The 27075-nt window shown below is 37.3% G+C and overlaps 1 protein-coding gene across 1 annotated transcript in view; it reads left to right on the top strand.

Moving 5' to 3' along the window:
- The window catches only part of cacng6b (calcium channel, voltage-dependent, gamma subunit 6b), a 38300-nt gene extending 11225 nt beyond the window's left edge, over nucleotides 1-27075 (top strand). The window contains exons 3-5 of the mRNA XM_056474774.1: nucleotides 6814-6888; nucleotides 14259-14396; nucleotides 19343-27075. Of these exons, the coding sequence (XP_056330749.1) occupies nucleotides 6814-6888; nucleotides 14259-14396; nucleotides 19343-19566 (437 nt within the window). The 3' untranslated portion in view covers nucleotides 19567-27075. The remainder of the gene's footprint in view (nucleotides 1-6813; nucleotides 6889-14258; nucleotides 14397-19342) is intronic.

The raw sequence follows: 27075 nt of genomic DNA, 5'->3' as shown, positions 1-27075 counted from the left end.
TTAGCCAATCCCTGTGGACAAGAAAGAAATAAGAAAGTAGTGACTGCAGGTTGAAAAAGTATAAATAGAGCACAAAAATATACTCAAGTAAAAGTACACCTTTTTAAACCTACCTAGTAAAGTACAATTCATGAGAAAAACTACTCACACCACTTTACACCACTGATCTAATCTAACTCAGGGATTTTTTGAAGGTCACTATGAGAAGCAGAAAGTGTCAGACAAGTGTCACCATTTTCTGATTGAGTGAGTAAGTGTTTGAATGACAAGTGTGTGTCTTAAAGAGACAGTACACCCAAAAATCTAAATTCGATTCACCCAAAAATCTAAATGTACTTGTTCCAAACCTATTGGAGTTGTGGTGTTGAACACAAAAGAAGATATTTTGAAGCATGTTGGAAACCAGTAGCCATCATATTACTGACTTTCATATATTATTACGACTATAGAAATACTCTAATGTCTACCAGTTACCTGTTTGAAGGGGCAATTCTATTATTTGTTTTTATGGGGTGGCACAGGAGGGACCAACACTATGGGGGCTCATAGGAAAAGTAAAGTTTTTATATTTAATAGCCATGTTCTTAAATAAGAAGCCCCATGCAATACCTTTAGACACCTTTTTTCAGTTTTTTGTGTGTGCGTGCTTGCGTGTGTGTGTCTGAACTTTAAGGGCGTACTCACACTAGGTACAGTTGCATTAAACTGTGCCAAAGCATGCTTGTCCCCCTCCCCTCTCCCTCGACAACCTGCACTTACACTGTATCTTTACCTTCTGAGTTGAAGCACGATTACGTCATCGATGATGCGACTGTTCAGTTTTAACAGGAAGAGAAGCGCTCTTGGTCAGCACAACGGACATTGCATTAGTTATATAGTTTTGTATTATTTTATAGCCTAGTGTGAGTGCGCCCTAACACTGTTTGACAGCAGTCTCTCTACTAATGGGGGAAGTTTAGTTGGTTCAAAAACAGCAATGTCATTAAAGAAAGGTATTGATAAATTCACATGAGAGGCATTTCTGTGCTTTTGTGTGTACCATGGTTGTATTGGGGTGGCAGGGTGGCTCAGTGGTTAGCACTGTCGCCTCACAGCAAGAAGGTCACTGGTTTGAGTCCTGGCTGGACCAGTTGGCATTTCTGTGTGGAGTTTGCATGTTCTCCTCATGGTTTTCTCCGGTTGCCCCCACAGCCCAAAGACATGTGCTATAAGTGAATTGGATAACTAAATGGAGAACTAAATTAGCTATGAACTAAATTAGCTGTACTATATGAGTGTGTGCGTGAATGAAGGAGTGTATAGGTGTTTCCCAGTGCTAGGTTGCGGCTGGAAAAACATATGCTGCACTAGTTGGCTGTTCATTCCACTGTGGCAACCCCTGATAAATAAGGAACTAGGCCAAAGGAAAATTAATGAATAAATGAATGTTTGTATGGGTGTGTGAGTGTATTGAGAGAGACCAGGAGACGAAGTAGGAATTTTAAACAAGGCAACTGTATTTATTTCCAAGATATGATAATTAGACGACTCTTCATAAATTAAACATGCAAAAGGATGGGATCATGGACAACAATGTAGTACAATGCTGTCTTAAACATTTCACACTGCATAATGCACTTTGCTCATTTTGCTTCTTGAGCAAACTCGCTGTACAAATAGCAAATAATAAGGAACAATAAAGAAATCTAGTGTGTTGACGTTGCCTACACATTTAGATTGTTGCGGTTTTAATCTCGCAATTCACTTCTGTCTTGTGAGCACATTAAACAGTGTATGTATATGTATGTATCTGGGTTAGCAGGAGGAGCAGATCACGCCTAATTATTTTTTAAAGACGCACAGCAGCAGTCGGTTCACACACACAGTCAAACTGTGATATTATTAATGACGGCTGACTTTCTCAAACGCAGTAAGAGCTTAGTTTATCGTGTTCTGGTTTGTGATATTTATCTCACCTCTCATATAACAACACGCATAAACGGAGAGCCAGGGCGTTTCATTTGCCTGGGTTTGTAGGGCCCAGAGGACTCGGATGATGTCTCTTGTAACGGTGCCATCGCTTCGACTGCCAGCTCTGTTAAGGAACAGTTCCACTCTCTACTTGAACCTGTCATAACAGATCACAACACGACACCCATTTAGCTGAGAACGCAGAACAGCAACTTTCTTTGCTCTTTTCCTGGGCCAAGTGTTAAAGATTTGGCACATTCACGGAAAAGACAACTAGTTTGGTTTGTGCATGGAACATTTAAATGACTATAACTATAATTTCTCAGTAGTTTGATGCTGAAATGTTGGATTTTGATTAGCTTACTTTGCCAGTTTTAATCCATATTAGCGCAAATATTTATATTTACATTGTTTTTAATTTGTGTTGATATATAATTCCATTAGTGAAGTTTTTTCCCTCTCCGCTGTCGCCTCTGGCTTGCATGGTTCAGGATCTATAGAGCTGCGCATCGTTGGATTTGCTCTTCAATATTTGGACTCTCAGTAGTGATTATTAAACCACACTGAACTGAGCTAAACTGAACTGAACTTAAACACTACAAACTGAACTACACTGTTCCTATTTACTATTTACTATGACCTTTTATGTGAAGTTGCTTTGACACAATCTACATTGTATAAGCGCTATACAAATAAAGGTGAATTAAATTGAATTGAATAATTAATAGTAATAAAAAAACACTAACCAGAACCCAACATTTAATCATGTTCTTTGACCTTTGATTCACGTACATTACATGTACATAATATTGGGCATGTAAACAAAGAAATTTCCATACCATTTTACATTTTTAATGGTAAACTTCAGCTTTTTATAAAAAGTTGTATTTCTCTTTTGGTGAAATATTGAAAAGAATAATTAAATTAAATATAAAAAATTTAATTGAAAAATATCAAATTAACCTAAAAAATAATATCCACTGTAAAAAAATAAGCTGGGGTGCCGGAATTAAACCGTAAAATAACGGCTGTTAAATTACAGAAATTTACAGTAAAATAATGGACATTAAATTACAGAATTAAATTAAAATTTCTGGTAAATTTCTGTAATTCAATCTCTTATTTTACAGTAAATTTCTTGTAATTTAACAACTTTTATTTTACGGTTTATTTCTGGCACCCCAGCTGCCGGAAATAAACAGTAAAATTACAGATTTTTCTTACAGTGTAGACAGTGGCACAGTGAGTAGCACGATCACCTCACAGCAAGAAGATCGTTGGTTCGAGCCCCGGCTGGGTCAGTTGGCATTTCTGTGTGAAGTTTGCATGTTCTCCCTGTGTTCGCGTGGGTTTCCTCCGTGTGCTCCGGTTTCCCCCACAGTTCAAAAACATGTGGTATAGGTAAATTAAATAAATTGTCTGCACTGGATGTGTGTGAATGCAAGAGTGTGTGGGTGTTTCACAGTGATGGGTTGCAGCTGGTCCGCTGCGTAAAGCGTATGCTGGATAAGTTGACGGTTCATTCAGATGTGACAACCCCTGATTAATAAAGGGACTAAGCTGAAAAGAAAATGAATAAATTAATGAATAAATAATAATGACGGAATGTGAGATTGGGTTCTGCAAAAAAACAAAAACAAAACAAACAAACAATATATTGACTTCTGAAGAAACATTATGTAAGGCTATAATAAACTCTATTTATCGAAATACAATAATAAAATAAATACAATTATATAAATTCAATGTTCTCTTCAACAATTATTAAAATGTGTTAATCTCCAAACAGAGAGTGCTCATATTAAGAGTATAGTAAACTAAATTAATATGCCTAAAGGTGCAGTTGGTGATCTGTCTAAATGTTAACCGTTTAGCATATCATTCAAATAAAATCCCTCCCCTGTCGTCCAAAGCCACGCCTCCTGAAATCGCAAACGCGCACATTAAAGATGACAGAGACCCACTAGATCATGTCAATCGCCAGTTAGAAAACTTTGCAGTACTTTATAATACTACAATTGTGAACAAAAAACTGTATTATATCTAGCACATATTCAGTTGTGTAGTTAGCTAGCAAAACTTGTCATCACTCGATTGGCCAGCGGGCTGCAGGAATTACACTTATTACTAAACCATACTTATATGCTAATTCAGACCAAATATTCAAACTAGCATGATAAACAATACAGGGAGTGCATCACAGGTTTTCATTGTTCAAAAATTAACCAATGTGAATATAAAACCAAGTCTACGTCAGTTAAGCAGGCTAGGCGGAATAGCGCCATTTACTTCTGTTTTATTGTTAAATTAAATAAAAATCTATATTATTGATGCTGTAAAAGGGTCCTTATGAAATTGAAAATAGTCACATCAATCGTTCACCGGAATGTTTCAGTGGCTGAACAACATTTCTGTGCATATAACTAAAACAACACAATCTACATCAGCTTTGTGTGACTAAAATAGTTTTAAAAGTGAACATTACCTGTCTAAAAGAAATACTTCAGCCATGGTGTCATCCTTCCTCCAGCGTGCAAAAGTAACTCCAATATTGATTCAGGATTTTAATAAGTTTTGATTCAGCATTTGTTTTTACTGCTGTCACTCGTGTCCAAGTGACTGCGGCCCTTGTGAACGCGCAACGACGGATCTGAGTAAACGGGTGCGCAGTTGTTCAAATCTACATTTGTTGACAGACAGTTTGGGCTACTTATCAGAATTACGGGAATTATCGACCCGGCAAATTTTAATTGGATGAAATTTTTTTTTGTCTTATGCCTTACCTAGAGTATAAAAATACACATAAATACATTTAGATCATTTACTTTAATCATTACTATTGGAATGTGAACAGACTTTCAACCAGCACAACAAAAAAAAATTCTGAAGACAATCACCTACAGCACCTTTAAGAAATAAAGAATAAAGCTTTAACATTTTAAACCATTACTGAATTAAATGTTATTAAACTGAATTAAATATTATTAAAAATAATGAAAAATACCAACTGAAACAACAATTAAGTATGTAGTACACTCAAAAAGGATGTTTGCTGCTGGGGGGACAAATTGTTTTATGTTCAGTCCATTTAAATTTGTAAAAAAAAGAGTAAGCTAAATTAATTCCTTCATGTTGTCTCAACACAAATCGATTGTATTTGAAGATTCTCAGTTTCACTGAATTTACAATACTTTGTTTGTTTCAGCCTGTAAATTACTGGTGACATTTTTTCCAAATTACAAATGTTGTCATTTAGTGCAGAAAATAATAAAAAAGGTACCATGTTTACAGGATCTTATATTTGGTGAAATGTGTGCTCAACTATTTGCCAATACTCAAAAAAAAAAAAAAACTTTTTTCCTTGTTAAAACTTATTTATATTGAGCTGAATCAACACAATTATTGAGGTTTTTTTTTGTTGGAAAAAAATTCATAAATTTTTTTTTTGTTTTATGTTCAATCAACTTAAATTTTTAAAAGCAAATAAATTAACTTAATTGTTTTGTGTTGAGACAACATGAAGGAATTCTTTGTAACCCTGCATTTTTTACAGTGAAGGAAACATTTTTGCTTATTTTGTAAATATAATTAAATTATATTAAGATTAATAAAAGCTATACTGATATATAGCTATTATTATTATTATTATTATTATTATTATTATTATTATTATTATTATTATTATTAATAATAATAACAATAACAATAACAATAACAATACTACTACTACTACTACTACTACTATTACTACTACTACTACTACTAATAATAATAATAATAAAAATAATAATTATGGCTTAAACTACTACTAATATGAAAAAAGAATCCTTTGAACTAACAAATAAATCTACAAAGCAAATCAATAATACATTCTATGATCAAGCAAAAAATAAAATAAAACTTATTTTGATATATCATCTATTACATTCATTCTTTCATTTTCTTTTCGGCCTAGTCTGGGGTCGCCACAGCAGAATGAACCGCCAACTTGGCCAGCCTTTTTTTTTTTTTTTTATGCAGCAGATGCCCTTCCAGCTGCAACCCAAACTGTGAAACGTTCATACACACTCATTCACACACATACACTACGGACAGTTTAGCCCTTCCAGCTGCAACCCAAACTGTGAAACATTCATACACACTCATTCACACACATACACTACGGACAGTTTAGCCTACGCAATTCACCTATACCACATGACTTTGGACTTGTGGGGTAAACCGGAGCACCCGGAGGAAACCCACAAGGAGAACATTCAAACTCCACACAGCTAACTGACCCAGCCGAGGCTCAAACCAGCGACATTCTTGCTGTGAGGCGACTTTACATTTTAAAATTAAATTAAGGGCAGTAATATGACTATATAAGAATGCATAATGAGCACAGATGGCTTTTTGAGGGTGCATTCTGGAAAGAAGACAAGTGTGCAGCAGGTCACTGTTATTGCAGAAAGGTCAGTCATATTGTGCATGGATGGATAAACTCTGACTGCTGCCCGGTTGCAGGTCTAAATATAGAGTACATGAGTGAAAAATCCTGCAATATAAGACGACGGCAGACAAGCAGCAGTGGACAAGAGGAAGCGAATGTGGATTTTATGTTAACCTGAGTCTGTCTGCCTCGTTCTGCCCTTCTTCTTCTCTTTCCATCTGCCTCTCTCTGCTTCCCTCCCTCTCCATCTGCCTCACTCTCTCTGTCTCTCTTGTTCTTTCACTGCCATATGTGAGAGGGCTGCTCTGTGTCCTCCACACATTAATACACAATGACCCTCGCAGGGCTTATAAGCCAGCGCTCAAGTGCCTTTTTCTGTTTCTCTGACTGATCTTTATTCTTCACCTTTCTCCCTCATTGTCTCATTTCAGAATCCAACTGCACATACTTCAAATTCTACACTTCTGGCGAGAATGCTGTCATATTTAAGAAAACCACACAAAAAAGTAAGTTCCTCCTGTACGCTCTGCCCTCTTTTCTTTTCCATCTATTCATTCCGGCTCCTTCCACGCTGTTTCTCTCATTGAAAACCAGTCATGTGTCTCTGTCTCCTCCCCCTACTCTGTCTTAAAGAGGTGAACAGGAATTTGACCATACTTGAGCTTTCTTGTTCGGTTCATATTTTAGGTCACAACTGAATAATAATTGAATACCAATCAAAACACACAGGACATCCAAATGTATGTACATAGACCATTCTGATAAGTTTTGCTATAGGGCATTTAAAGTAGATCTATTATGTCTCTCAAAAGAAATCACTCGTTCTAAAGTGATGACAGGCGACGCAGAGGCGGAGTAGGTAGTGCTGTCGCCTCACAGCAAGAAGGTAGCTGGTTCGAGCCGCGGCTGGGTCAATTGGCGCTTCTGTGTGGAGTTTGCATGTTCTCCCTGCGTTCGTGTGGGTTTCCTCCGGGTGCTCCGGTTTCCCCCACAGTCAAAAGACATGCAGTATAGGTGAATTGGGTAAGCTAAATTGTCCGTAGTGTATAAGTGTGAATGGGTGTGTATGGATGTTTCCCAGAGATGGGTTGCGGCTGGAAGGGCATCCGCTGCGTAAAACATATGCTGAATAAGTTGGCGGTTCATTCCGCTGTGACGACCCCTGATTAATAAAGAAAATGAATGAATGAATAAAGTGATGACAGCACTGCAAAAAATGGTTTTCTTACTGCTGTTTCTAGTTTAAATATCTAACAATTCTTAGATTAAGAAGCATTTTCTAGACAAGCAAAACATATAGTCTTTTTAAAATTAATAATATGTCAAAACTAAGTAATTTTTTTGCTAAAACAAGCTAAATAATCTGCCAAGGGGGTAAACAAAATAATCTTATCTCAAAAGGAAAAACAAGATTATTTTGCTTATGCTATTGACAGATAATTGAGCTTGTTTTAAGGGAAAAATCACTTAATTTTGGCATATTATTTCTTAAAACAAGACAATGGGCCCTATCATACACCCAGCGATATAAAGCGCAAGAAGTGTTTGGCACGATTTATTTTCAGACCAATGCAATCCTAATTTGTTGTTTAAATAGCAAATCCGTTAGTGCCACTTTGTGGACTCAAGGGTGTGCAGGTCTAGAAAGGAGGCATGTTAAAGTGCAATGTTGGCGTGTTGCCATTTTGAGAAACTAAAATAGACCACGCCATTGACCAACTGAACGCTGGTCTAAAGTCCAGCACAGAACGCATTAGTTGTGTGCCTTAAACACTTACACTTAATACACACATGATGTACAGCAATAAACAAAGGATTAAAATATTACAAAATTATTATTTTCTACATAAATATATAAACCACTGCGTCCATGCCTCATCTTGGGGGGGCTTTTTTTAGTTTATTCATGACAATTTGCTTTTGCATAATGTTATTATTATTAGCAGTATTATTTATTATATGCATATTTATATTTGTTTTAATTAAAAACAAGTTTAGATTTGTCCTGTCAGGTTTTGGAGATGTATGCATCACCATATGGGGCATAAGAATAGGACGTGTGTTTTGGATATAATGTTTTTTTGACCACACTTCGTTATTATTGTTCATTTATTCGTTTGCTGGAAATTAGAACTGAATTTAGAAATAGTTTTGAAACAAATCTTTGCGCTTAACAAACAAAATTAAATATGTAGGATAATGAATGTCTTCAGTGGAGTGCGTACAACCCCGTTTCCTTATTTACGAAAGAAAAAAATAAATTAAAGTGTAAAAGTAAAGTAAAGAGAAAGTAAAGTGGCTGAATAGAGGATACTCGTTCTTTATCCTTGTGCTGCCGATGGTTTGTTTAACTCTTTTCTTGCCAGTGAAGCATTCAGTTTTTTTCACTTACAAGGTCTGCCATGTAAATAGCAAATGCACCACGGCGTGATGCAACTGACTCTTAATGGGAATGGGAGATGAGATGATTGGTTTAATGCACATTATGCTCAAAAATAAGCACAACCTTGTTAGACCATGCGCCACGGCACAAAGCATAATTTTCCATCCCTAAAATAGCAAAAGTTGATTCAGACCATACCTGTCAACATTGGGATGTGAAAATAAGGGATATGTCCACCATAATAAGGGATCTCCACCACCCCCCGACGCCCTTTAAAAAAATCCCTAAATTACTAAATATGTTCATTTGGAGATGTTTGATTGTAAATAAACAGTTAAATTGTCAGTAATATGTTTTATTATTATTATTATTTACAAAAGAAAAAAAATTATACATTAGCAGCAAATACATTAGCAAACAGTTCAGCTTATTAAAATAAATAGCTATTTTAATGAAATAGAATTAAGCTATCAAATCTCATTAGCCGTTTCTTCACTGTATAACTTACACATTCTGATTAAAGAGCAACGAATGAGTCTCTTATTTTTTCTCTTATTTAGCTTTTATTTCATTTGATTACATTAAATAAAAGAGGTGTCACTTTAAAAATGCACACATCTAACGTTATAATGAAAGCATTCGATTGATTTCCTGAATTTTTATGCTCATTTAGGACGAAATTAGTTGTGTTTGAAAAAACGCCACCAAGATCGACATCTTTAGATGTTATTATTTTTAATTATTTGTATATGTCTGTTCAAACACGCACCCAAAACCCAGACTTTCACTCCGCTTCAAATCACGTGTACAGAATCTATTTGGGAAACAGTGTCTATCACTATGGAGCGCGTCAGCTGACAGTCAAGCACTGCTACTGACTGTTTTGAGGACTGCATATGAAGGGAGACAGCACCTGTAATGAAAAGGAAGGGAATCCCGCCATTTTATATTATATTTAATTCAAAGTATTTTCATACCTAAACAAAGCGAAGGCACAAAACAGACTCACATTTAAGAGCAAGGGCGGCCCCTGGTAGTTCGGCGGTATGGGTTGCGTATAGGAAGGATTGGCTCTTCAATGTTTATTTGCCACCCTTCAGAGAAAGAATGAAAATAGAGGAGAAATACGGGAAAATACCTTCATGGGATAATAGCGGGATAGAACTGTAAAAGACGGGAGAATCCAAGGAAAAACGGGAGGGTTGACAGGTATGATTCAGACACGCCCTTAATGCTTTTGTGCCGTGAACTTTAGACTTTGTGCCTAGATCATTTAAATAGAGCCCAATATGTTTTGCTTGTCTAGGAAATGCTTCATGATTTAAGAATTGTGAGATATTTGGACTAAAAACAAGACAAAAAAATCTTAGTAAGAAAAGCATTTTTTGCAGTGAGAGACTACAGTGTTATTGGCTATTTACATGAAAATATTTTCAGACAAAAATGTGCATTTTTATGCATTTTGCCTGGACTGCAAATGCATAAATTTTAAAAATGTACAAAGTGGAAGTTTTTGAATACACTGTCACAGTAGTGTCAATGTAAACACCTGAAAATGAGAGCGTATTAAAATGATGACGTCATGCATTGTATGTGTTTAGGAAAGTACAAGCATGAATAAACACACAACAATGGCATAGTATGTGGTGGTGGTGTTGTCCATAGTGGATATTCACATTGCAACCAAAAACGGAGACTAATCCTAGACACACAACAAATTCTACTTTTCCTTCTTATCACTTCTTTACAGGCACTGTTTACTAGCAAGGTCATCGTGCCAAATATGTATAATGCCAGGCCTGTAGCCAGCCTGGTGAAAAAGGTTTTTTTTTTTCTTGAAAGGTGAACGTTTTTGCAGAAATTCGTCTCATTTTCGATTTAATTATGAGATTTAAATATTGAATTTTAGTGAATTTTTCAGCACTACTTTTAGCTGAATTGACTTGTCGGGTGGTTTTTGATGTACCAACAATTTCCTAAAGATTTAGAATAAAGAAATATTTATTGTTAAAATACAAATTTATTACATCATATATAATTAGAAAAATGTTTTTTTTAAATAAGAGTGTGTGAAAGTTTTAAATTTAAAACTGTAGCCTACCATTATTTATTAGGTAAATAACACTACACATTCAAGCCTGCACTTTCAACTTTCTTCAGTCAGAATTTTGCCATTTCAATAAAAAAATATTAAAATAATTAGAATAAAAGTTACTTGTAAAATGTTTTTTTGTTATCTATTTAAAACAATAGAGTAGCGAAAGTCAGATCGTGTGTTCAACTGCACAGCTGGATGGTGGGCTCTGGATGTTTGCATTGGCCAAAACTGATTAGCTGAAGTCACACCGAAGCGACACCCAATAGAGGATTCCACTTGGTCTTAAAACCTTTTCCGATGGGTTATTTTCACTATTTATGATGGCATAGCAGTGAAAATACGACAAATGATCTCATTATGGGACAAATTCTGGACCTTTGTCAGTGAGAGGCAGGTTTTCTGAACCACCTGAGCCCCCATGGTTTTGGGCCTGCATACGCCTGGTAAAATGTAAAGAATTGTTTTTGGACATTTTCTCAGATTGTGTAAACACAGATTATTTAAAAAAAATGTTGATGGGTAAGCATGAAACCTTACTAAAACACAGGAAAATCTTGTTTTTGGCTACACATAGCCTTACCTCTTGCACCAACCTATGTAGGTTTGCAACAAATTGATATAATTTCAGTACAGTCGATGGATGCCCACGTACAATGTCTGTTTTGACCCTGAATCACTTTAGCTAAAAAGTGTTGTCAAGTGTTGTTAAGTGGTCAACATGTTTAGAAGATGCTGTGTTGTTAATGCTGTGAAAGCAAATCCACTCACACTTTAAAAGGGATAAAGATTGAATTGCCACAGTAAAACTCACACTATTGTCTGACTGACAATACCTGAAAAGAGAAAAAAAGCCATAATATTTCAGATGGTAAAACATTTTAGCAATATCAGTTAGAGTTGTGGTAGAATACTGGTGTAGGTCTAGCAGATTCAGTTGAGCAGCTCCACCGACCCCAATCAAGCAAGCCAGAGGCAACAGTGGCAAACAACCAAGACCAATAGACGGAAACAAGACTCCTCAATTTGATTGAAGTGGAAAACAAATCTTGGGAGAAACTAGACTCAGTCGAAGCGACTAGTCTCCTCTGGCCAAACATAAAAGGGCAGAGCTGTAATATGAAAGACATCAGATGGCTTGAGAATGATAAGCATTATACACTTTTACAAGCGCTGAGGAAGAGTTGAAATTCAGATACAGTGATGAGAGTTTAGTGTCTGACATGCACAGCAAATAGTGGTCATTTGACCATTTAGAGCTCTTGGACGGTTTACAGAGTTGCAACATTTCTGCCTGGTATTTTATTGCTCTTTAAAACATTCTGGAAATGTGTCGAGCACCAGGTTTTTTATATGAGCTGACAGTGAGGTAGAGTTATAGCTGCAATTAACACTGAAGTATAAATTACCAAAAAAACAAGAGGAAATATAGACTGGGGGACATGCCAAAACATCAGCTCTGAGAATTGAATGTTGAATAATTGCACACCTGTATTAACAATGCTGGTGAAACCTAGAGCAAACAAAACAAGTACTGTACAAAAAAGTTTAGCATTTTAGCTGAATTGGTCACATGACTTAAAATGCATCTTCATTTTCAAAAGCTGTCTCAGTGTGAACACAAGGCCAAAACTGAGCAATAAATATACATTTTTTAAAACAAATTAGTCTGGACATGGCCTAAGAAGTCACTGTACAATGAAAAAAATCCTTCAGAAAGTTTCAGAACTCAAGAACTTTCTCAATTGTCTAAAAACAGCTTATATTGAAGACAGTCTGCCAAAATGACAACTTGTGAATGTAAACACCGAGAGACAAACGCAGAAACCAAATGATAAAAATGCTCCAAAAACAACAAGATGCTATGAAAAAACACTACCCTGACAACATTGTAAGTAGACCTCAGAGAACTGTACAAAACAAAAAATAAAGGCAGTTTATGACCCGATTAAAACAGCATAATGGATAAACAGCACTTCAAATGTATAAAATATCCTAAAATCTATATCTGAGTCAGAAATAAACAAAGTCATGTAGGCCTGACCTTAGTCACTATTTGGTAATGCTCAATAGATGATTATAGTGTGTAGTCATAAAGTGTTACCACAACTTTCTTTTGGCTTATCCAGCAACATGGTGGATGCAGTGCTTTTACACACAAAGACACATTCTTTGTGAATGGCCTCCAAATTGTTGCGCTGCAATCTTTTTCTGTCTAACTCTGGTGACTTGCACATCTAGATTGACTGTATTTATTGTTGGAGTACATGAACTAAACATAAACCAAGCCATGACAGTTTGGGATGAATACATGTACCATTACACCCCTACAAAAATGTGTCATAGTTTTCAAAAGCCTCAGTTTTGCACAGTTGCACACTCAGAAATTATGTTTTAAATTCTATCCAATCTGGAGAGCATTTTCAGAAAGATATGTTTTTTTTTGCCTAGAAACATGGTTTTAATGTAGATGGAAGACCAAAACAGAGAGAAAAATATCACATTTTAAACAAGTAAGAAACAGTGAACAGGTAGGTTGGTTGATCGGGCATCCTACGATGATGCCCAGAGACACAGAGTGGGGGTACCGTCTCTGTAATAATTTGATAGAGTGATTGAACCCTCTGATTCAACCTAGGAGTGAAGAGAGGGTTATACGATTGTGAATGGGAACTGAGGAAATACAAGGAGGGAGGGTGGGTTCGAAAGAACGAGAAAAACAGTGCTAGAGGACTGGTCTGCCTTAAGTTTCTGGGAGTAGGTGATTGGTTGAGACAAATTGAGGCATGATGCCAAACCGTTATTAACAAGTTAACTCCATTCAATGTGAACATGACCTAAATGTTCATTGTACTTTGAAAACATTCTATAAGTTTCAAACCTCAGAACTAACTGGAAACAACTGGAAATAACTCAACTTTGCCATAAATATAAACAGAGAAGCTGGCACGGCATTAAAAAAAGAAAGAAAAATGTCCTGGAGTGTAGCACACATTTTATAAAACCAGTTGAGCTCCGGTGTCTCAAATGGTAGAGCATGTCTCTAGCAACATAAAGAAATGATTTATTGCTTATAACCCAAATTGAACCACACTGAACACCTATGGAATGAACTGGAATGCTGAATGTGTGCCAGATCCCACTGGCCAAATTCAGTCCCTGACCTCGCTAATGCTCTTCTGTCTGAATGGAAGCAAATCCCTTCAGCCATGTTCCAGCATCCATCAGAAAGCCTTCCCAGAAGAGCACAGGCTGTTAGGGAGGGCCATTAATGCCAGTGGTTTTGAAATTAAATGCTCAACAAGCACAGCGGGAGTTTGCTGGTTCATGTATATTATAACATGATGGGTATTTTCTGTGTCAAACCCAAATCGACTCTTGCTTTGTTTTTCTCATAGGTTTGCATATAGCAGGTGCGATGCTGGCTCTGCTCAGTTTGTTTATGATGGTCATGGGCTCGGTGTGTATCACTATGTCAATCAGTAAGAGTGTGCCCTTCTTCCTCAAGCCTGCTACCATCTGCTTCGTCTTCTCAGGTACCTGTTAAACACCACTTGACTGCATTCAACCACTTGAAAACACACCAGCACCATTCATCTAGAGTAAATCTGAAGTAGTTATAGGGGACGCTCAGTTTTACTGAGGCATCCTGTGAGTCAATGTTGTAGATCAAAGGTGCGATTGCGTTGGTTTAAGCACACTTTGTCCCATTGCTGAGAGTCTGAGCTCAAACTTTAATCATGAATCAATGAAACTACAGCCTGCCTTATTCAGTGTCACTTCACAAGTCACATGTAACTGCTTATGGTTAATGTGTTTCAGGAGTACCAAAAGAAAACATGGCTGAAACCTAAGCCTTAATAAAAAATATAAACATTTTTTACTATCTAAAATATTTCAAATCATGAGCATTTAATGTTACAGAAAACCCATATGCTGTTAGGATTAGGGTGACCATGTGATTGTAACCAGTGACCAATTCTAAAAAATTACAATGGCTAGCTGGGATGCACCGAAATGGACCAAACCAAAAATTTTCGATGTACCTGGCCAGATAATGAAACTGAAAACATTTTATTGATAGTAAAACTTTATTGACAGTGAACAAGCTGAGATGCATAATATAATCAGAGTTGCCATGACAGCATAGTAGCGCTTTAACAAACAGCAGGAACAAGAATACTACATAGAAAATAATATTTGAGTAAATTTGCTTTTGCGGTGAGCATGTTTGGTTTATGAATAGTTAGATATGTATACAGTTATATGAGCTGAGCAGAATATTGAGTTATTTTGACTGCTGCCGTTGAGCTTTGGTCTGCGCATTATAATCCACCCTTGAAATGAATGGGTTTCATAGCACAGTGTTTTCTGCATGTGGTGTGAAAGCATGGCGATCTCCCGAGTTTGTTCTTCTGATATAACTTGAAAAAAAGAAAAATCTCCACAAGAACGTATGTCCATGCTCAGCATTCTTGGAATTGAGAAACAATCCAGTGTCTAGGGCTGGAGGGAGAGTGAAACCAGCTCTGAACACTGCTGGGCAGTGCAAAGCAGCGTAACCTTTTTTAGGCTCCTATTTTTGGCCAAAAACCAAAAAAAAAGCATTCCGTGTTCTGGCGGTCTCCCGAGTTTGTTCTTGGCAAGAACGATCTCCATGAGAATGCAAGTCCATTCTCAGCGTTCTTGGAATTGAGAAACAGCCCATGCCTCCTTAACCAAACACACCTGATTCATATCATCAGCTCATTAGCAGAGACTGAAAGTGCTGTAATGGAAGTGACTTACAAAGGAGACATCCAAAACATGAAGTGTTGGTGGTCTTCCAGTAATGTGGTTGAGAAGCACGGTAGTGGTGCATGACTCTAGCAACATTAAGAATTTTTTTTTTGGCTTATATGGCAACATGGTGGATGAGGCACTTTTTTTAATTAATAATCCACCCTTGTGTGGTGCAAGCAATTGAAATGAATGGGTTTCATAGCATAGTGCTTTCTGCATCCGGTGTGGAAGGAGAGCGATGAACATTGCTATTTTTGGTGAACAAAAAGTTGATGCATCATCAGTAGTGGTGAGAAAACAGAAGTTAAGCTAGCATTCAATCATGGTTGTATGATCTTTAACATGAGCTCCTTAATCGAGTGCTTAAGTAGTGAGCTTTAATTATACAACAACAAAAAACACTTTTAAGTTTTAAACACGAAAAAGCTGTGTTAATGTCACTTAAATACCAGTAAATACTATGGGTTTTTTAACCATAAGTGCATTATCTTATACACTCATCTGCCACTTTATTAGGTACACCTGTCCAACAGATCGATAATGCAAATTTCTAATCAGCCAATCACATGGCAGCAACTCAATGCATTTAGGCATGTAGACATGGTCAAGATGATCTGCTACAGTTCAAACCGAGCATCAGAATGGGAAAAAAGAGAACATGGCAAGGTTGTTGGTGCCAGATGGGCTGATCTGAGTATTTCAGAAACTGCTGATTTACTGGGATTTTCACACACAACCTTCTCTAGGGTTTACAGAGAATGGTCCGAAAAACAGAAATATCCAGTAAACCGCAGTTCTGTGGGCACAAATGCCTTGTTGATACCAAAGGTCAGAAAAGAACGGCCAGACTGGTTCCAGCTGATAGAAAGGCAACAGTAACTCAAATAACCACTCGTTACAACCGAGGTGTGCAGAAGAGCATCTCTGAACACACAGTGAATTGTGAGGACAATTGGCTACAGCAGCAGAAGACCACACTGGGCGCCACTCCTGCCAACTAAGAACAGGAAACGGAAGATTTACATCAAGGATGTGCAGCTGACAAATCTGCAGCAAATGCGTGATGCTATCATGTCAATATGGAACAAAATCTCTGAGGAATATTTACAGTACCTCATTGAATCTATACCACAAAGGATTAAGGCAGTTCTGAAGGCAAAAGAGGATCAATCCGGTACTAGTACAGTGCACCTAATAAAGTGGCCAATTAGTGCATACTGTTTATTATAGTATTTACAACTTTATTAATGAATGATACAGCATACTGCATTAGTAGCTATAGTGAACTGATAAACTGTAATAAACACTGCGGTATATAATTTTTACTACATTAAACTGTGGTGTGTTGTACTAAAAAATATATAGAATATGTAGAAACGAGGCTTCATGGTGGGTCAGTTGGCATTTCTGTATGGAGTTTGCATGTTCTCCACTTTGCACATTCGCGTGGGTTTCCTCCGGGTGCTCCGGTTTCCCTCACAGTCCCAAGGCATGCAGCACAGGTGAATTGAATAAGCTAAATTGGCCGTAGTGTATGTGTGTGAATGAGTGTGTATGGGTGTTTCCCAGTGTTGTGTTGTGGCTGGAAGGGCATTCGTTGCGTAAAACATATGCTGGATAAGTTGGCAGTTCATTCCGCTGTGGCGACCCCTGATTAACAAAGGGACTAAGCTGAACAGAAAATGAATGACTATCTAAATTATAATTAGTATTTTTTTCACGTGGAAACTTTTCTCTGGCTCTCAATTAAATTTTTCTTGAAAATCTATTGTGCCTTAAGAGAAAGTTCACCCCAAAATTACAATTATGTCATCATTTACTTACATAATACAAACTTTTATGACCTTCTTTCTTCTGTAAACACAAGAGAATATATTTTGAAGAACGCTGGAAACCTGAAACCATTGACTTGTCTTGTTTTTCCCTACTTTAACAGAAGAAAGAAACTCATAAAGGTTTGGAACAACCTGACGGTGAGCTAAGGCCTTTTTACACCTGCTGTAACACTTGGGTCAGTGTACAGCTGTACATATTAATCTTTTTTGATTATCCATTCTAATAGCATTCTTAACGTCATCCTACATTATTTAGCCACTTTTTTGAAGTATTGTTTCAGGCAGTTTCAGTTTTAAAAGTATTGATTTGTCACTTGCATTGTAAAAAATCAAATGATACTTAGCATATGAGATTTGTTTTATTCTAATTCTTTTTAAAACGCATCAATAATATACTACAAATGCAGTCAGGATCACCAAAAACACAATCTGAAACTATAGACCATGTGGTGATGTTTGTGGCCCAAGAACATTTCCTGCTTGATGTGAAAATTTTTCATAACTGCAAAAAGAGGGAATTCAACCATAACTCAACATTAAAACAGCTATTGTAGTGGAAAGTTGCGCTGGATCTTCTAGATTTCAAAAAAGAAGCTGAGGTCTTCGAAGTTCTCAAGTTGAAGCAGTTTATTGTTAGAGAAGTGATGGTCAACCGAGTTCTCTCCCTCTCAATGTTCAAAAACCCACAGTTTATATGCAGTTTCTAATCCATAGTTATCATGAGATATGATGTAACATCACCCCATTCCGAGCTCCAATAGGACCTTAGCTTTTTAATGGATAGCTGAATGTTTTTCTGTTTTTACATACATCTTTAAGGTCATATAGCATGTGCTTGCATATGATCATGTTGTTTCCATACTTTTTAAATGATTCTCCTTATATATACTATTTTAGTGATTGTTGTTTTTCTGTTGGTCAATACATACAGTTGAAGCCAGAATTATTAGCCCCCCTGTTTATTTTTTTCCCTTAATTTCTGTTTAATGAAGGGAAGATTTTTTTAAACACATTTCTTAACATAATAGTTTTAACAACTCATTTCTAATAACTGATTTATTTTATCTTCGCCATGATGACAGTAAATAATATTTGAATAGATATTTTTTCCATTTAAAGGCTTAACTAGGTTAATTAGGTTAACTAGGCAGGTTAGGGTAAATAGACAAGTTACTGTATAATGATGGTTTATTCTGTAGACTATCAAAAAATCTCTTAAAGGGGCTAATAATTTTGTCCTTAAAATGGTTTTTAAAAAATTAAAAACTGCTTTTATTCTAGCTGAAATAAAACAAATAAGACTTTCTCCAGAAGAAAAAATATTATCAGAAAATTTCCTGACTCTGTTAAACATCATTTGGGAAATATTAAAAACAAGAAAACAAATTCAAAGAGGGGGCCAATAATTCTGACTTCAACTGTACATTGTATTGCATACGCTCTGTCTGCATGTTCTTACTTAGGCGCATGACATGCTGTGCTTCAATTATAAGGCCCTCAATTATAAGGCCCTGTACATCTGTGTGTCCCATCTGCATTACTTGAATCTATATATTTTTTCAAGATTTTAGCAGTGTATTTTAATATTAACCTATATTTTAATAGTGGCTGATTATATAGTAATTACATAATAAAAGTTTCTCTATATGCATCAGAAATTCTCCTATACTATCATAACATTATTTATCAAAATGTGGACTTTCTTGGATTCTCAGAAGCTATGGAAATGAAGAAATTAGAACAGGAAATACGTTAGGACTATTGTTATTGTTTACAACCCTCAAAATTGTCTATATTATATCAAATGCCATCTAATTGTATGCATATGTTCAAATGAAATGACCTCTGATGTCCACTTTCCGCAGGTATCCTTGTCCTGTTGTCCATCATAGTTTTCCACCAGTCTGTCCTGGCGCTATTGGCAAGCGATCACAGTATCCCTCTCCATCACGAGTTGTCCTGGTCAGTGGCGTGTGTTGGCTCGTCTGGGGCCATTCTCATTTTCGGAGGCCTTATTTTCCTGTTGCTTTCCCTCCCCTACAACCCCCTGGAGAAATGTTTTCGTCAGCAGAGCAGTAGCGATGCCTAGCTGTCAGTGAGCTAAGTAGCACATGATCTTTTATACTCTTATGCGGAGATTATCTGATGTTATTAAGGACTCTCAAAAGTTAATGATCTGCCGTATCCTGCATTAGAATTGCTCATTAGTAACATTATAGACCTTAATGCACATGCTTACACCGACTCTGAAATTTGAGCTGATCTTTCTACGGTGGCTCTGTACATAAAATCAGTGACCAACAGATCTGTTTACTGTCTTTAACGGCTTAATTTACACAACATGCTGTGCTTTTATGCGTTGTCCATTTATTTGCATTGCTGATTTGTATAAAAAGAAAGCGGATTTGATGACTTGGCTTGTAAAACTGACTGAAGGCCTCTAAAAAAAATTTTTTGTTTCTGAAAATAAAAAAAAAATAAGGTCACACTTTATTTTAATGGTCTGTTTGTTGAATTTAAGTTACATTGCATCCTCATGCCAACTAATTCTCGTTAGATTGTAAGTAGACTGTTAGGTTGGGGTTGGGGTTAGGGTTAGTGTAAGTTAACATGTACTAGCAAAATTTCTTATAGTCAGTTAAATGTCTGTTGAAGGAGCAGTCTCAACAGATATTAAGCAGACAGTCTACTAATACTCAAATAGACCATCAAAATAAAGTGTTACCAAAAATAACTTCTAGGCTAAAGGTTTGTTCACACTAAGAATGAATAACTATTAAAAATAACCACACAAAATTGTCCACACAAGTGCACAATAGCATTGTTTATCATATTTATCATAGATTAGCATGCTGGAGTTGCATTAAATTTTCATTCTCAAGAAGTTGGATAGATGTTGATTGGCAGTTGATGTTTTATCACTCATCAGCTGAAAAAAAAAGCATTATAGCAATTAATTTTTACAGTTTTGTTTTGTTGCGTTGTTATAATTGTGATTTAATTGCGGATTTTAGTTTTTACAGTTCTTGGCCTTAAATCCTGTCTACAACAAGAACAATAACTACAACAACAGCTGCAGTGTCCACAGAAATATGCAAAGTGCAATGTGCCTCTTTTATTCTCCACTTTATGCTGCAGCACTTAAAGGTTAAGTGAATTCTGATTGGCTGTCAAAAGCCTTGAAATTAACATATGGCGCAGGACCTCGGAATGTCAGTGTTGTTGACAAATTTCCTTCTTTATGTTACGTTGCTAGCTTAAAAATAATTAATAATAGAAAATCTAAAAAAATAATGGGTATCATGGTGGCTTAATGGTTAGCACTGTCGCCTCACAGCAAGAAGGTCACTGGTTTGAGTCCCAACTGGGCCAGTTGGTATTTCAGTGTGGAGTTTGTATGTTCACCCCATGTTGATGTGGGTTTCCTCCGGGTGCTCCGTTTCCCTCACAGTCCAAAGACATGTGCTATAGGTGGTGAATAAACTAAATTGGCCATAGTGTATGAGTGTGTGTGTGTGTGTGATTGAGTATATGGGTGTTTCCCAGTACAGGGTTGCGACTGGAAGTGCATCAGCTGTGTAAAACATATGCTGAAATAGTTGGGAGTTCATTCCGCTGTGGCAACCCCTGATAAATAAGCAACCCAGGCTAATTCTGAAAATGTAGACCCGTGGATATTTCTGGAGGCCGCGAAATACGTCCCGGGAGGTATTTTCGTATCTCGAATGTCTCTCATGAGTGCCGTTTGCGCCTGCGCTGTTCTCGCGTAAACCCACCAGAGGCCGCTGTCGTTTGACAGTCCGTCTGACTGAATGAATGATTGACTGGGCGATCGGCCAATCGACTGACCCACCCTCCTCCTTCCCTAAACCCCACCCATTTTACAGATTGACCCGCCAACCCAATTACTTTCCTAAACCAAACCGACGATTTACAAAAGCCGTCCAGAAAAAGAAAAGCCCTCGTCTGATTTTTACCACATTTTCCGATTTTCACTGCATTCTCAACCCTGTTTATTCACTCGTTTATTGTATTTTTTTGGATTCTGTTTTTGTCTTAGCTGATTTCTGGAACCGCTCTTCCCCAGACTCAAACCCAGTCGCTGTCGTCGTGCTTCTCTCTGTGTCTCAAGTCTGCCGACGTACACGTCGAGCTGACTTTACAAGCTGGTTGCGGCGGGAAAGCCTGTAAAGCTGTAAAACACTGCAAAGTCTTATAGAACCCTTATTAACATTATAAAAGTGTAAAACAGTGTGTTTTTGATCTTTTGTTGTTTGATTAATAGCTGCCATTACTTTAACAGCTAATGCACAAACCCAGTACACTGATACTTCTGTATGTACTAATGCCTTGTTTCCACTGAGCAGGGCACTTAAGTATTATACAATATGGTTCGATACTAGTCACCCAGATCAGGCTGGTGTTTCCACTTCTAATAGTACCCTTACTTGGTAGATGTGGTAAATGCCAGAATTTTCGCTCGAAGAAGAAAGCTATAGGGCCGTTCACATATTGCTTCTTGTGTGCACTCCAGTTTATAATTTTGAATGTAGAAGTTCAGTAAAGAGTCGTAAATAAAGGAAGCTGCACTTCTCAGGATTTTTCACGTTTAGGGGCCGATCACATTAGGGTTGGGTCAATAGACAATACCATCGTCCATCGCCGATGGCCAATAGACATCACGATGCTGAGCCAGCATTGTGATCCTCTGCCCCGCGCCCGTTGCAGCAGCAACCTGCTCATGAAAAATACACACTTAGGCCCCGTTTACACTAATACATATTAGTTTTAAAATGGCATGTTAGGACGAAAACTATCCACGTCCACACTGGCATTTCATCTAGCATTTCTTAAAAGCCCTCCTTCTACACTATACCACTAAAAATGCACATCACGTGACCACAAACAAACACACACACTCACACACACAGGCATGCGCTGCAGCATATGCGCACGTTTGAGCTCCACGCAGTAAGCGGGTGCTTTGAGCACAAAACCCCAAAGAGCAGTGCATGTCGGACAGTTTATAAAGGATGTACAGCTTGATTGTGTCTCACTATAGTTGTTAAAGGTGATATTTAATTAATCTTGTCTCTATGTAACGACTCTTTGGTCCTTTGAATCTATGAGGTAACGTGTCACAGCGTCTGTACACTGCTTCAATCTTTCGCTTTCACGCTTGTACTTAGTAATTTTAGCGAAAAACTCAGATACTGTTGGTTGGTTTCTGTTGGTTGTGCACCTTTTTTACCAACCAAGTTTGTCGACGCCATTATAACAACACAGATAACTCTGCCTATTCATGCCAGAGTCCCACGGAACTAGACAGTCCCGCGATTGACAAGTGGTAATTTGTGTGTAACTTATCTTTATTTATTTATGATTTGGATATGTGTAAAACAAAGACCATGCGGGTCAGGTAGTTGAAACGGTAGGCTACAAAGAATTAATTTGTTATGAATCAATTAATTATTCATAAATTGTCCATCGTGATGTTTCACATTAGCTATCGTCCGATGCCAAATTGGTCGACATCGCCCAACCCTAGTACACATCATGTCTTTTGTGCGTGCAAGTTTGTTATTTTGAATGGATGCACGCAGATTGTGCGCACATATTGGGAGTGACACCTTCGCACTTTTCAGGTGCACCTTGTCAAAAATATCTTAATTTTTCAAAATCCCCCGCACAGCTACTGATCAGCTTCATACTTTGTATGGAATATACACATTTGGGTAAACTAATTACTTCAGACAAACACACCCAAACAATGCAGTGCGTTTTAATTTTCTCCATAAATTATAATAATAAAACTTGTATCATCCTCTAAGAAAATGGTTGATGGTTGCCTAGCAATGACAAATGACAAAACAGCACGAGCGCTAAAACGTGTTGAAAATGGTGAAGGAAGCGACGTGCTCGCACTTTCCGCATGCTTTTAGACGTGATATGTGAACGGCCCCTCACATAGACGCGATTTGTGAACAGCCTCGTAAATAACATTGGAGGACATCCAGCAGACCCTGTTCTTGTTTTTTGGTATGTGGCTGTTTGTCATAAGATGACAACAAGCTTTGTTTGTGCTCGAGTCGACCTTTGCTGCACAGAGTTTTTGTAATATTACTGTTTCACATTTTGGCTGTTTTTTTAAAAGTGAAGCTTCCTGTGTTGTCATTCCTTTACAACCTCTGCTGATGATTCTTTGTAAACCAATAGTGCCCAGCAGAGTCTAGAGTCTAGATTCATTTTTGGTACCATACTGTTGTGCTAGTTACACCTAGGAAAGTGCCAAAAAATGTGAAAGTGGTAAAGGAAAGAAATGTGGACTGTAATGTGCTGTACAGCAGTGGTCCTCAACCACCGAGCCGTGGACCGGTACCGGTCTTGTGGATCAATTGGTACCGGGCCACAAAATAAATCATTCATTATTTCCGTTTTATTTATTATCTGAGCCTGAACAATCTTTTATTTTAAAAAAAGTTTTATTTTGGAAAAGTACTGTATTCTCGTCACTTGAACACCCAAATTTAACTCACAAGCTGCAAATTGAGTAAGAAACAGACGTCTTTGGAAAGTTTCTTTGCGGTAAAATTGTTAAGCATTGACCGGTCCATGGTGACAACAAGATTGGGGACCGATAATCACACCTGAATCCGCTCAGTGAAAGCAGACCATACACCATTAACAATTTCCTGTAGAATCTACAGTAACTTACTGACAGCAGTTCCCCAGTAACTTCACTTTAAATCAATTACAGCAAAAATACTGTATTTACATTTGAAATATTTGGGCTGAAAGATTTAACATATTTAGTTTCGATTTCCAATATTTTTTGTTTGTGTTGTTATCAGATGTAATTTGGACTTTTCATCTACTAAGAATTAGAAGGATTATTACAACTTTTAGCTATAGTTTTCATTCTTGGTGTGAACAAACCTTAAGAAAGATTAGTAAAAGTTTTACATTTATCATTATAGTTATCATTCTTAACATATAAGAAGTTTAACAAGGTGTATCGCTTTTCCTGGCTAAAATACTACCTTACCAAGTGGATTTATGCTGGTTAGTGGTGGCTTGCGAACATCATAATAATAATATGCTTAATTAGCTATGTTTCCATCCACCTATTTAATGCACATTTTAAAACATCACATAAAAGAATCCTTATTGTTTATGCCAAGATGTACATGAGTTTGAAAATGTGCATAAAAAACTAAAGGATAAACTTTTTAACTTGTAAGGAAAAATGGAAACACATTTACTGAAAAATTTCTAGAATGTGCTTCAAAGTCAGGTGATTTTGTTTTATCATTTAATGTGATAACAAAAATGGGCATGATGGGATGGCGTTAAAGTAGTGTTTCCTTGGGATGCTCCAATCGATCAGCCAAAGATCGGTATCGGCCGATAATCATATTTTATGACTCGATCGGTACTCGCCAATCTGGCCGATCTCATGAACCGATCGCAGATGTTTGTTTACAGATTTACAGACAGAGGAACATGCATTCTGTGTTTTTTTTTTCAATATTACAAGTTAACTAAAACCTGGCAGAAAATTTTTATGATATAAAAAAAGTTAAAATAATTTTTAAAAACTTGAATATTTAATAATATATATATATAATATAATAATTTTGTTATATTTTATTTCAATAAATAAATATGACATAATAATAAAATCGGCTGCAAAAATCCTGATCGGAGCATCCCTAGCCTTGTGGAACAGGGCTGGGAAACACTTCATTAATGGACAAACCAACAGGCTGACCACATTCTAGAACATCTGAAATGTTGTTTTGGTCAATCTAAAAGTCTGTAAACAAAGTGTTTTAGTATTATTACCTCCCAAAACTTTCTTCAGCTCCTGCACTCTTAAAGAGCGGCCTCATGCCTTCAATATCTAAAATGGTGCGGCTCATCTCATCTCATTTTCGTCCGCTTTTCTGGGGCCGGGTCACGGGTGTAGCAGTGCTAGGAGAGAACCCCAGACTTCCCTCACCCCAGACACTTCCTCCAGCTCCTCGGGGGTGTTCCCAAGGTGTTCCCAGGCCAGCTGAGAGACATAGTCCCTCCGGCGTGTCCTGGGTTTTCCCCGAGGCCTCCTCTTGGTGGGACATGCCTGGAAAACCTCCCTAGTAAGGCATCCAGAAGGCAACCGAAACAGATGCCCGAACCACCTCAGCTGACTTCTCTCTATGTGGAGGAGCAGCGGCTCTACTCTGAGCTCCTCCCCAGGTGTCAGAGCTTCTCACCTTATCTATAAGGGTGTGCCCTGCCACCCTGCGAAGGAAATGCCTTTCAGCCGCTTGTATCCGAGATCTTGTCCTTTCGGTTATGACCCAAAGCTCATGACCATAGGTGAGAGTAGGAACGTAGATTGACCGGTAAATTTGCCTTTCGGCTCAGCTCCTTCTTTACCACAAGGGACCGATACATAGACTGCATTACTGCTGCCGCTGCACCAATTCACCTGTCAATCTCACGTTTCATCCTTCCCTCACTCATGAACAAAACCCCAAGATACTTGAACTCCTCCACCTGTGGTAAGGACTTTCCTCCAACCTGGAGATGGCAAACCACCTTTTTCCAGTTGAGCACTATGGCCTCGGACCTGGAGGTGCTGATTCTCATCCCAGCTGCGTCACACTTGGCAGCAAACCGCCCCAGTGTATGCTTAAGTCTATGTTCGATGAAGCCAACAGAACAACATTGTCTGCGAATAACAGAGATGAAATCCTGTGATCGCTGAACCGGACCCCCTCCAGCCCAAGGCTGTGCCTTGAAATTCTGTCCATAAAAATTATGAGCAGAATTGGTGACAAAGGGGCAGCCCTGCCGGAGTCCAACATGCACTGGAAACAAGTCTGTCTTTTTGCTGGCAATGCTAACCAAACTCCTACTATGCTCATACAAAATGGTGCCTTATTCGCAAATGTTTATTCCAGTTTTGTGCATGAATCTAATTTGCATCATTGGATGGAAACAAGCTATTGTTACTATTACTATTACTATTAGTTACTATTGTTACTAAGCTGTTTTTATTGGAAACATAAGCTATAAGTTAAGTTTAGTTAAGCTAATTTATAAGCCAACTGGGGGCATCAGCATACCTGGTGACCAGGCACAGTGATCACTTTTAGACGTGTTAAAAGTATTTTTTGAACAACTTATGTATTGTTTTGGTTTAATATTAATCTGTGTATTTATGCATTAAAAATCCAAATATATCCATTATATACTGATATTTTCTGCTAGGTTTTGTGAGCAGCAGACTCGATACAAAAAAATCTTAAACATCATTATTTATTTACGTATAAAACTACACCACATTAACTTACTGCTTCATTTGAAATGGACGCATTTCTATTGTGTGTAGTGGATAAATTGGAACATACAGACCCATCATTGAGCAATTTTTCAATGTAAATAGTGTTTATATTGTACTCCAGTAGACATGAGACTCCTTAGACACCTTTCATTTGCTAAACTTTCTTCCTCTCCTTCTTTCTTCTACCTGTTCTTCATTTGATTGTTTGTCACTCTCTTTTCATCATGTCAACTAGATTTACTTGAGGAATAAATCTCTTTCACCTCA

Source organism: Danio aesculapii, chromosome 16, assembly GCF_903798145.1.
Source record: "Danio aesculapii chromosome 16, fDanAes4.1, whole genome shotgun sequence".
Lineage (NCBI taxonomy): Eukaryota > Metazoa > Chordata > Actinopteri > Cypriniformes > Danionidae > Danio > Danio aesculapii.
Note: the sequence above shows the minus strand (reverse complement) of the source record. Positions and strands in the feature narration are given on the sequence as shown.